General features: G+C 42.1%; 1 protein-coding gene across 3 annotated transcripts in view; it reads right to left on the reverse strand.

The window, feature by feature from the left end:
* HSD17B4 (hydroxysteroid 17-beta dehydrogenase 4) overlaps nucleotides 1–13,006 on the reverse strand; it is a 165,241-nt gene that overhangs the window by 111,902 nt on the left and 40,333 nt on the right. For all 3 annotated transcript variants that reach the window (XM_075931960.1, XM_075931959.1, XM_006134501.3), the window contains exons 12-15: nucleotides 11,832–11,935; nucleotides 9,620–9,856; nucleotides 7,028–7,079; nucleotides 326–397 (exon numbers count right to left, since the gene is read on the reverse strand). In XM_075931960.1, the coding sequence (XP_075788075.1) occupies nucleotides 326–397; nucleotides 7,028–7,079; nucleotides 9,620–9,856; nucleotides 11,832–11,935 (465 nt within the window). The remainder of the gene's footprint in view (nucleotides 1–325; nucleotides 398–7,027; nucleotides 7,080–9,619; nucleotides 9,857–11,831; nucleotides 11,936–13,006) is intronic.

Raw genomic sequence — 13,006 nt, forward strand, 5'->3', positions numbered from 1 at the left:
CAGTTTCAGCAGTGGCTGAATCTGGAGCCAGTTCCGACTTACATACAAATTCAACTTAAGAACAAACCTATAGTCCCTATCTTGTACGTAACCCGGGGACTGCCTGTATTCTTAATTTCAAGTACCCTATCTATTTCACAGAACAGAGCAACATGCACATGCAATCACATATTTGCAAATTAATCTCATTTCTCAGCAGTCACTGGGCTTTGCAGCACAGAAGCTAAGAACTTAAACTGGTTTTAGGTTGAAAGTTATCGTTAGCAGAGATTAAATCTTTAAACTGTCAGCTTTGATTGAGTCTTCTTAATTAGAATATAGTTACCATCTAAGAGAATAAGTGCTCCTGAGCCTTTGTCAAGGATATCAGCAATAGTTGATTCAGAAGTTAACTGTCCTGAAAGAGAGAGAATAGGAAAACACAGATTGTAGTACAAAACATCTTAAAATGATAACACAACATGAATTTTCCAGGAGCATTTTAGCAAAGCTAACCACAAATATTCCCAGGTATGTAATTTCACACAAGGCAAGGGTTAGGACCTACAAGTGAGAAATCATTTATTTGTAATACATTCGTACAATGCAGGTGAGGTTTTTATTATAAAGAGAATCCATTCGTAGTTAACAGTACATAGATATCCTGTAACTGACTCCTGCATCTTCTCAAGAGTCCACACTGAGGTTAAGATGCATTTGCCTCGCTGGAGACAGTTGCCCAATTGAGGCTTTAAGGCTTAACAAAAAGTCCAATTGACTTGTGGTAAGCAAGGAGGTAAATCTAGTGTACTATTTTGCTATTTAAATCATGTTACCATACACCAGAATTTCCACAGTGCACTTTGACATACTCTTGTTTCAAGCAGCAACGTAAAAAAGTACATTGGAAAACTTTTAGTTCATAGTAGCAGGGTCTAAATGGCAACAGTCAAGCTAGTACCTTGTACGTTCACATCCTGGTTTGTTGTACGCTAGCTCATCATGTAGGCAAGCCCTTAGTCTACCAGAAGTTAAAATGCACTCAAGTCTGGAATTTTTATAGCCCTCTCAAGACTTAGACTGTCTCATTAATTTCACAATAACCATGTGAATGTTGAAGCTTATTCATATGGCTTTTCTCAGTAGAACCCTGAAACTGAGTCTACCAAAACCAGGATAAATCTCTAGGTGTACAAAGAAGAAAAAGCATGTACTGCAAAAGACTCTTATGAGACATAATATGCCACCATATTTCAGTCTCAAAATGTTTTACAACTTATTTTTTCAGTGATAGCTAAAGTTATAATTGACAAAGAACTTTTCTGATTGACGCTGCTTTTTTTCTATTAGACTTTTGATACTTTTTGTGTAAAGCTAATTTCATTGTTTCCCCATAGTACAAATACCTGCAGTTAGTTTCCTTCCCTCTGAGTACCACACAACAACAACAAAGGAGGAGAAACAAATTATATTTTGTGAAAGGTAAGAAAATTAATTTTAAAACCAGAGACTGGAAGGCCTCTGAGGAGCAATAGTAGTACCTGAAACCACTGCCCAACACTTGTCTCAAAATGAAATAGGTTGCAAGTTGACTGACCAGCTTTTAAGGCAAAACATGCTGATGAAGCACATATAATTTATAGCAAAATACAGGACTATGTAGCACTTTAAAGACTAACAAAATGGTTTATTAGATGATGAGCTTTCGTGGGCCAGACCCACTTCCTCAGATCAAATAGTGGAAGAAAATAGTCACACGCTAAATAAGTGCAAAATACAGTGAATCAAAAGTATATACTTCTGAATCCACACAAAACATTCTGTTTATTTCAGCCCTTACAGCAGGTCCATTTCCCAAAAAGAACTATTTAAAAAAAACTTGAAAAATTAATGGTTCTATAAAGTCTTAACATTTTGTATCTCATATTAAATCTCCCGCTACAGGTTGGGCCTCCCTGGTCCAGAATCCTTGGGACCTGAGGGATCCCGAACCAGGGAGTTTTCAGACCAGGGAAAGTTGGCTGCCCTACTACCTGAAGCTCCCAAGACTGGGCTCCCACTCTGCTTCCTGAGCACTGCCGCCAGAGTTCCCTGGGATTCCAGCCGGGACTGCTGGCCACAGACGGCCCCACTGCCGGTAAGGGTTCCCCAGATTCCCCAGCTGGGGTTTCCCAGCCTCCTGGCCCCACTGTCACCAGGAGTTCCTGGGGTTTCCCCATCCAGGGCCACCCGTCTACCACCAGCCCCACTACCGGGGCCAGTCCTAATCCTGCTGGGGGTTCCCCAGTCCAGGACCACCTGGCATCTGCCTGGCCTGACAGGCCTGATGGTGCGGGTTTCCTATCCAGGGTGGGGCTCCCCCTCCCTGCAAGCCCCACTGACGCCGAGAACTCCCTAGTCTGGCCGGGGCTCCACAGCCACTGCCTGACCCAGACAAGGCTTTCCAGCCCTGACTGCGTCTGCTCCTGGCCTCCCAGGCTCGTTGGTCCAGCAACATCTGTGGCCCTGCTGGACCATGTATGTTGCCAGACCTGAGAATCCCAGATTTGGGAGGTACATCCTGTACTTCTCTTTTATTTGCAAAGATCTTATGCTAAAAATTGCAGACAAGTTGCATCACAAAGACTAATTATGTGGTGCGGGACATGCAGAGTATTTATTTAGTCATTTCTTATATCCTCTGAAAGATAACGCTGCACATGGACCAATATTACCTATCACATTCCACTACAACTACTAATGCTGAATATCAAATAGCAGGCAAGTGATTGGTTTTGCTGTCTTCTGTCACTGGTACATAAAAATATAATTAAAAGAGCTTCTGAATCAAGAATACTAGCTATCAAGTAATGCAAAAAGCTGTGGTTAAAAATGTAGCCATTATCAAGCTAATGATTCCCCAGCCATAAACTCTTTTAACACAATCCATTTACAATTATTAAGCCCAAAATGTTCCGATTGTGCTCTCAATCATGACATGCTTTTTCTTATCATTCAAAGCTATAAAATACAGGTGTTTAAGCATAACCTTGAAAACTGAAACCAAACTTCTCTCAAAAAAGCATCTCCGGCACTCTTAGCCTGAATATTTTTACACTTTTAGGTCTGGTCTACACTAACAGCTTAGGTTGAACTTAGGTCCATTTTCTAAACAATGAGTCCGCACCACCAAGTCCGTTCGCCTGACTTTAAAGGCTGTTAAAGTTAATCTTGGTACTCCTGCTTTTAATGAAGAATAACTAAGTTTGACCTTGCATGGCTAACTTTAGGATAATTCAGATGCAGTACTGTAAACGTTCTTGGCCTCTAGGAGGTGTCCCACAATTCCCCAATCTGACCACTCTGCCCAAGAATTTGATCTCTTTTGCTCTCCAGGTACACAGGAAAAGTCCCAGGAAGATCTGAATTTCAATTCCTGTTTGACCAGCATGGCGAGTAGACCTCAGAACAGGTAGTACACCTCAGCATGAATGCTGAAAGTTGCAAACAAGCTCCAGCATGGCACGTGCAAGAGAACCTAGACCTGATTGCTGTGTAAGGGAGAGGCATCTTTTCAGGAAGAACTACAAAGTGACAAAAGAAATGCTGATTTCTATGCCAAGAATGCACAGGGCACGGTGGAAAAAGGGTACACCAGGAACGCTCAGCAGTTGTGTGTGAAAAATAAAGGAGCTCAGGCAGACATACCAGAAGACAAAGGGGGCAAACAGATGGTCTATGGCATTGTTGCAAACATCCCACTTCTTTGAGCGATTGCATAGGATTCTGGAGGATGGGACCTGACGTGTTCTAACCAAATCCGTTGATGCCTCCCAAGACACTCCTCTGGAAGCCTCGGGTAACAGCATGGAGGACAGTGTGCAGGTGGAGGAGGAAAATGGTCAGCGGAAGAGCAAAGCATCCCATCCCACTGACAACCAGAACCTGTTTATAAAACTTTGGAGATAAACCCCTCCTCCCAGGAAGTATCACTTCCTTGTATAAGCTTTACATCTGAAGTTTTCAAAAGGAGTCCGTGGCAGTAAGCATTAAATTTAGATCCCTTTCTCAACTAGACTCTCGAAAATTTTCATCTATGACCATTACAAAGCTCTGCTAAGAAGCTTGTGTTTTCCAATGATTCTGCAGTCAAATTAATTGTATTATAAAGCTTCAGGCTATCAAAAATCTTTAGCAGGTGACTATGTTTGAACGTTTTGTGTCTAATTGATCATCTTAGTACAAAACTAGTGTTCGCAATATCTCTTTGTTGTAGTCTTCCTCTGGGCATCCTTTAATGTGCCTTGCTTCAAAGCTCTCAGAGAAGAATGAAAAGATTCCTTGATCCAGTATGCCTTTGTTTCTTTCATAGTATTTTATGGAATTAAAATTTAGTTTCAATTGTTTTATAAATCATTGTCTCCATGTTTGACCCATGAGCATGTAGCAAAGGGAAGTCCTTGTGTTTTATAGTCTGTCCCTGGCTCTCCTCTTTCCTACTCTCTGTTTTCATTTTTGAATTTAAGTTCCTTTCCTTTTCAACCTCTCCTCCCCTTTTTGCCTCTTACTGTCTGTTGTCCATTCTCCAGCCCTTTTCCACCTCTTATTTTTACATCCTGGCCCTGGCCGCTGGAGCACTCCTCACCCCTGACCAGGGCCACCAGAGCAATGGCTACCCACCCATGCAATCTGCAGCTCTAGCCCTGGGGAAGGGCTGAAGCTAGGCTGCCCTGCTGCTTCATGGGCAGAACAGCCACCAGCCATGCAGCCCCACCCTGGAGCAGCTGAACAGACACTACGTGACTCTGCTGAGGAGGTGGGTGGGCCTCAAACTGTTGGTACACGCCCATGCAGGCACACACCATAGCGGGAACACTGTCTACCACCATTCTGCACTTGCTCAACCTGTCATTGAACTGCTCCTTACTGTGGTCCAGTGCATAGATTCATAAACCACAGAGTAGGGGGCAGGCTAAGTCTCCAAAGATCACTATTGGCATTTCAACACCTCCAATGTTAATTTTACAGACTGGGAAGAAAGATCCATCTCTCAGCTTTCTGAAGAGACTGGAATTCCTAAAGAAAAGGGTGTCAATCACCTTTCCCAACCATCCCACAGGAATGTCAGTGAAAGAGCTCTTATGATCCACCAGCAATTGCAATACCATTGAGAAGTTCCGCTTGCAGTTTATCTTCTCTTTGTCAAAGTGGCGAGATAGGGATGTGCATTCCACCTATTGCCCCACCACAGTTAGAGAACCCATCACGACAAAACCCTCCACTGTGTCCTGCACATTTCCCAGAGTCACTACCCTTCACAGAAGAAGGGTATGATTGCCTTGGCTACCTGAATCACAACAGGCCCCACTGTAGATTTCCCACCTCCAGACTGATTCCCAACTGACCAGAAGCTGTCTGGTGTTGCAAGCTTTCACAAGGCTATTGCCACTCACTTCTGAATGGTCAGAGTGGATCTCATTCTGGTATTGCTGCACGTCAGGGTTGGGGAAAGCAGTATGCACACTTCCACGCAAGTGACCTTATGCACTGAAAAGTTTTGCAGCCACTGCTGATCATCCCATAACCACATAATTATGTGGACCCACTATTCTGTGCTTGTCACATGGCAGAACAGAAGTTCCAGTGCATCAAGAGGATTGAATGCCACCAGTGCCAAACTAGTTTCTGTTCATGGCCTCCTCGCATTCTCTCTCACTCTAGTGATTCCTGGATAGGCTGTGGCCATACCACAGTATATGACGCAAGATACTTGCTAGGATTGCTACAGCACTCTCCTGCTGAACAGGGTCCATGCTTACCCTTCTAAGGCATCTGCACAGATAGCCAGGGGAAAAAAAGGGTGTGAAAAGACTGATTGCTGCTGCTTTCACAAAGGCAGGGGGCGGTGGGGAGAGGGAGAGAGAGAGGAGATGAGTGCATTAGGGAACACTGGTGACATGTACCCAGACCAACTGCATTGTTGTGGTCCCATTGAGAACTAGAAGCCTAACCCAGAAAGCAAAGGGATGGCAGGAATTGTAGGTTAGCTACCACAGCACATCTCTATCAAAGGTCGACAGTGGCCACCCTAATAGGGACGCACTATGTCGAACTCTTGTGCACCTTCAACTTTATAAAAATCAGGTGCTAAAAATGATCAACTTTAAAAAACTCAACCTTATCTCTTTGTGCTGACAAGACTTTAGACCTCTAGGGAAGCAAATCAAAATTCCTGCATTTGACCAATTAAAATGTGGTCATTCCTTCTGAAGCACCTGACATTGGCTAAGGCTAGATGGACCAGTTGTCTGATCCAATAAGGCTGTTCTTATCTTTGTATGTAATGAAGTTTTATAAAACAAGAATATTTAATTTATTGGATAATCAGGGTCCATGTCCAATGAAAACATTTTTCAATGAAAATTTTGAAGGCAAGGGACAAGTGTCTGTCTTCGCACATGTCTCTATTAGGTCAAAAAGCTTCTCTGTCTCACCCACAGAATTTGGCCCAATAAAAGATATTACCTCACTCAGTTGATTTTTGTCTTTCTAAAATTAAAACACTCAGTTGATCTCACTTAAGTCTAATAGACAAAAGGACATAAATAATGTAATTAAGTGCAGTTTCTGGAAAAAAATTCTGACAACTTATGATATCAACTCCCAAAGGTAATTAACAATATATGTCTAGTTAATTAGTTGATAATGAGCTATATATACACACCCTCACCATGAAGCTAATTTAGGTTTAGTAAACCATTCAATATTCTGTTTCAGGCAGCTAAGCAGAAAGCCAATTGATGCCTTGTTTTTACAGAGTACACCATAGCAAATATAAGCTAGTTGTCAGACAAAAAAAAACCAATACCATTTTATTTTTTTTAAACAGAACATCTGATTGAAAAGTTCCCATACTAACATGAAGAAGTCTCATAGAAAATACAGAATACAATGTGCTATAGAAACCAGTTCAAAACAATGTATTCTTATTTTCATATGCAATGTTGATACAAAAGAAAAGGAAGATGCTGTCATGGTGAATATGAAACTATCAGAATAAAGAACTGACCTGAGGTTGGAAGTGTTTTATACAACTCCAGATATTGCTCACCGTGCAGCAGCTGTGTAAAGATAAGCAGCATTATAATGATAATCAGTATCATTTGCCACCACTTCCCACATCCCTGTCATAAGCAATTATTTAGATGCAGATATTTTGAAAACGTGTTCAGAATGAACACATATTACTACAACATAAAGAGAAGTGAGAAATTACTGGATATTTTTAAACTGCACCAAGGCTATAAAATACCAGTAGAAATTGTCAAATTCATTATTTCAAATGTTTTGTTTGTTATTTTGAATATAGGAATTATTTTGATACGTTCATCTTTGGAAATTGCTGTAATAGTCTGAAATCTATCAGCCTAATGTACAGTCATGCAGTATTTTGGTGGAATACACAGAATGTGGGAAGATTTGGGTTAGATATTAAGGAAAATTTGCAGAATACAAGATAGTTCAGCACTATAACAGGTTACCTAATGGAGGTTAGGAACCCCCAACTGTAAGAATGGGATAGCAATCACTAGTCAGTGATTGTCTATGTATGTTTACTTCTGCTTTGAAAAAGGCATGTAGACTTGATCCTTTCAGATTCCTGACAGCCCAACATTTTTACTTTTCTAAAATACTAATCAGGAAGAAGCCATTAAAAAGAAATATGGGCAATTTTACTGCTAGGTTAATCTCTGTTGACTACCCATTATGTGTCAATAACTCCAAAAACAACAAAAAACAGTCAGCACTAGCCTACGGACATTTCAATTTGAAAAAATTCTAAGCATTTCCCATTACTAAAAATTTCAAAATTACAAACTACAGAACTTTTCTATCCTCAGAAATCATCTTAAAATGAAAGGCTTTCAAAACAGAATGTCAATGAGATGGACAGCAGTGAAAATTCAAGGTTTTCTAATTTTTAAGTATCTGTTAAAATATTTCCAGAATATTTATGCTATCCTTTTAATCAGTGACAAGGCTCCTGCAGTAAAGACCAGCTTTCATAATGTTCAGCACTGAACAGTTATGATTAACTGTTCATTCACACCTCGAGCAACCATTATAGGTTCTCAAATACTACTGAAAATGCTTTCAGTACTGCAGCAGATTTTATGCCATGCAATAGGATTGTACTGAATGACACCAAGTTCCTGAATCTAAAATTATATTAAAAATAGTTCAGATGTTAAAAAATGACCTTTTAAAAATGTCTTAACAAACATCCCGGCTATAACTAAGTGCTTCGAACATTCAGTGTTACTAGATGGTAAACAATCCAACTGTGTCTAGACTACACCTCTGTTGACAGAGGCACGTAGATTAGGCACATCGAAATTGCTAATAAAGCAGGGATTTAAATATGTTTTGCATAAACATGGCCACCGCTTTTTTTCGAAATGGAGATTTTTTTTGTTTTGTTTTTTTCCCCCGAAAAAAAAAAAGGCAGTCTAGATGTGGATCTGTTGAAAATAAACCCTTTTTCAACCGATCCTATAAATCTCATTTTTTGAGGAATACAGGATCGGTCGAAAAAGGGTTTATTTTCAACAGATCCATGTCTAGACTGCCTTTATCGAAAAAGCTCCATTTGGAAAAAAGTGGCAGCCATGTTTATGCTAATGAAACATGGGATATTTAAATTCCTGCTTCATTAGCAATTTCAACATGCTTGATTTGCATCCCTCTGTCAACAGAGAGGTGTAGTCTAGACATAGCCCCAGATTTGTAATGCAGAGAATTAGAAAACACACAAAACTTGAGGAGAACTGTAATTACTCCATGAATGTATGGGACCAGGGTAGAGAACAAAATTACACGACCATTCCCAGGATACAGATAATGATCTGTTGCTCTTCTTCTCTTAGCCTATGCGTGAAACGTGGTAAGAACAGATATTACACTATTTGGGGGGAGGGGGGGGAGAGAGGTGGTCTCCCTCAGTTTTGTGAAACATTGTTTTTTCCTTAGCTTCTCACAAACGTAAGAGGAATCCCAGTCAACAAAAAACAAGACAACTATGAAAACATTCCCTATTGGGTCATAGAATTGCAACTAAAATAAAACAGCCTTATCTTCAGACAGCTCCTAAGCTTTTATGCAGGCCACAGTCCTAGTATGGAAAATGCTATAATTTTTACATTTTACACTTTTTAAAAATGTTTCAGCTATGAATACTAAATTTCTGATGACATGTTATTGAAGACAGTTTTAAATAATGTATACTTGTTTAATAGATAAATATCTACATAGATCTATGCAGACAAACAGTTTGAAGAGTGTTCATCTGTTTGCACTTTGAAGAGTTTTTTTTTTTTTTTAAATAAAGATGATGTTGCTTTTCCAGCAAGATTCCTACTTCAAATAAAAAGAATCAAATAAACATACCCATGAGAATCATAAGCAGCTTAGGGGGAAAAACAACACCTATATCAAAGGAGTAGGTAACTCATTTCCCTAAGGTTACAAAAATCAGAGCCTGTTACTTTTTCCTCTTTTTACAGCAACAGCGAAGTTTTGGTGCATATACTGTGCCATTTCAATTATAGTCAATCTATAGAGCATGTAACAAAATAAATTGAAATGTTTAACTCACACATACCTTTGTAAGGTCAACATTCAGTCCTGGAACACTAGAAAGCCCACCATCCAACATAGAGGCCTGAGCTGGGATGACTCCAAAGCTAGGTAAACAACAGAACTCTTCACTGCCTTCAAAAAGAAATTTTAGATGATCTGGATCCTTTGTTGACATTCCCACACCAAGAGCGTACAAAATTGGTTGCAAATGAGTATAATTATACATCACTGTGGGCAGCTTCTGGCCAATAAATCTGCTCTGTAGATTAAAAAATATAGTATAAATAAAACTTAAATGGTATATAGTATTTGATATCAATTTACTTTCTGCAGGCACAATCATCATATAGTTGCAACTTAATATATTAACAGTCTTGCTAGGATAACTTATCTGCTCTGTCATAATTGGAAACATATTTCTGGAACTGAAGTAGCATTGTTGGTTTTCCTTTAACTATATTCCGTAACAACAAATATACTGTTAGGATGCCCTATCTATATCATTATGGAAGATATGGCAATGAAGAACCTCATCCTGCAAATCACAGTATGCAGTATTTTTAAAAAAAACCACACACACACACACACACACACACACACACACACACACACACACACACACACACACACACACACACACACACACACACACACACACACACACACACACACACACACACACACACACACACACACACACACACACACCAGAGCCAGCCCAAGCTATGGGCTGACCCGGCTACCGCCTGGGGAACCCCATTGTAGGGGGTGCTGTGCGGGGCTGCTGGGCCGTGCAGGGGCAGGGCCGCACATGCGCCAGGCGTCCGGGGACAGGGCTGCACTTCTGGGGCACACGAACAGCTCAGGCCGGCCCTGCAAGGGACAGCTATATAAAGAATCATGAATGAAGACCAGGGGTGGGCAATAATTTTTGACCGGTGGCCCCAGGCTACCCCGGAAGGGGAGGGGCCAGGACATTTCCGGGCTTCCCCACCCATAGACCCTGACTGTTCTGAGGGTGAGGAGTGCGCAAAGTCTTTGCCTGCCCTCCCAGGAGAACCACAAGCTGTTCCCTCTAGGTACCCGTGCCCCTGGTGGTGGGAGGAGAATTTGCATGTTCCCCTCTGCTGCCCCCAGATCAATCAGGGCCTGGGGAGGGGAAGTATGTGAAGTCTCTCACTCCCAGCCCCCTCTGTGCAAGGGAGCACGGCACTTAGACTCAACCCCTAGCTGAACCGCAGCTGGTGGTTGACTTTAAGAGCTGAGCTCCTTGCAGGGCAGAAGGAGATTTTGCACACTCCCCCCTCTACCACTAGTCCAATCAGGGCTTGGGGGTGGGGGGAGCACAGTAAGTCTGCTCCCACCCTGCCAGGAGTATGCGGCACTTCTAAGCACCACACACTCCACGCAGGGCAGGGCGGGAGGAAACTTTGCACACTTCTCCCCACCCCCACGCTCCGATTGGCCTGAGGGCGGGGGGAGTGGCAGGGCCTCCACGGGCTGGATCAACTTTCTTGGTGGGCCGGATTCGGCCCATGGACGCCCTTTTGCCCACCCTTGATAAAGATCAATGTTAATAAAAAAGAGTGAACACTGTAATAGCCAGCCCATTCCACTTAGAACAGTATTTCTTAAACTTTTTAAGATAGGGAGACACCAAGGATTTTTGTGTTGAGCAAAAGCAAAAGGCTTGCCCTATTAAAGGCAGCCATTCCCCAGGGAAAAGTTGTTGCCCAAAAAAAACCCCACCCACAAAAAAAGGAGGCTTGTCCCTTTAAGGGTGGCCATTTTGAATTCTGTTCTCTCCCCAGCACACGGGTGTGCCACAGAACACACTTCAAGAAACAGACTTAGAACTTGTGGGTGGGTAAAGCAGCCATGTGAAATAAGAAAAAGAACTTCACAAAGAGCCTTTTCTGTCAGGTAAATACCAGAGATGTGCTGTCTTCTCCATTGTTCTGAACAATATCCTATTTAGGGTGTCTGAATAAGTGCAAGAAGTAGTAAGTCTTATAGTTTAAATGTATATATCTAGATTCAAAAGTGCTACCACCAATTAGAGAAAATAGAATAGGGTGCAAGTTTATTATTTCTGCTCTAGTTCACATCTGTAAAGCGACCTTTAGAGAAGGCAAGCAAAAGGTTCTGATCACATGCTCAGAGCAACCATATCTCTTGCTTTGGGTGTTTTGATAGCTATAAGCTGAGTACTTTGAAGAAACATTTTTACTTACCGGATCAAAATCTGAAGAAGCTGATCTAGTATTGCTTGTGGAATTCATGAAAACTCCTTCAGACTCTATTTGACTTAGCACATCATTCAATATGCTTACTGACTCTGGAACAAACAAAAGGGAACAAATGGTTTTACAATAACTAAAGAAGCCTTGCAAAAATCTACAAAAGTGGATCCTTCTTCCAATGACGTATGGGTGTGTGAGAGTCAATAAACAGAGATTTCTGTAAACATATTTAGTTCTGTACCTTACTGATTCCTACAAACCATGAGACAATTATATTTCACAGATGTTCTACTGTCTCAATAATGCTGAGCTGTGATTCATAACGAAAGAAACAATAAGATTTATTTCAAGCATGTGACAGGACTAGAACAAATAAATGGTTCTGTACAACATTATCCTGGTCAGGCAACCAACTCCATAACTGTATATGAAATTCTACTTCCCAGATATATGATAAACCTCCCAAATCCAGGGCTCTCTGGTCCAGCAACATCCATGGTCTGGCAGGATGTTGCTGGATCAAGGAGCTCGGGAGGCCAGGAGCAGAAGGCAGCCATGCGAATACCACAGCAGCTGGGCCTGGCGGCAGATCCCCAACCAGGCTAGGAAATCCCCAACATGGGGAGCCCTGTCCCTGCTGGGGAACCCCTGAAGTCAGTGGGACCAAGTGGTGAACAGGAAGTCCCTGCCGCAGCCAAGGAACCCCCAGCAGGAGCAGAACTGAGCCCAGCAGCAGGGCCAGTGGCAGCTGGGCAGCCCTGGACTGGGGAATCCCAGGAATCTGGGGGAGGGATAGCTTAGTGGTTTGAGCATTGGCCTGCTAAACCCAGAGTTGTGAGTTCAATCCTTGTGGAGGCCATTTAGGGATTTGGGGCAAAAATTGTCAGGGATGATACTTGGTCCTGCTGTGAAGGCAGGGGACTGGACTCGATGACCTTCAAGGTCCCTTCCAGTTCTAGGAGATAGGCAATCTCCATTAATTTAAAATTTAATTTAACCCCCAGCGGCAGCAGGTCCAGGCGCTCCAAGAATCCCCATTAGCAGTGGGGCTGGAGTGGCCAGATGGCCCCAGAAAAGGAACAGGAGCAGGGCCCAGAGGCTGCAGGGAGCCTTAGCTGGGGAGCCCAGGGAACCCCCAGTGGCAGCGAGACCAGCAGCAGCCAGGT

The sequence above is a fragment of the Pelodiscus sinensis genome, chromosome 6 (assembly GCF_049634645.1).
Source record: "Pelodiscus sinensis isolate JC-2024 chromosome 6, ASM4963464v1, whole genome shotgun sequence".
Classification (NCBI taxonomy): domain Eukaryota; kingdom Metazoa; phylum Chordata; order Testudines; family Trionychidae; genus Pelodiscus; species Pelodiscus sinensis.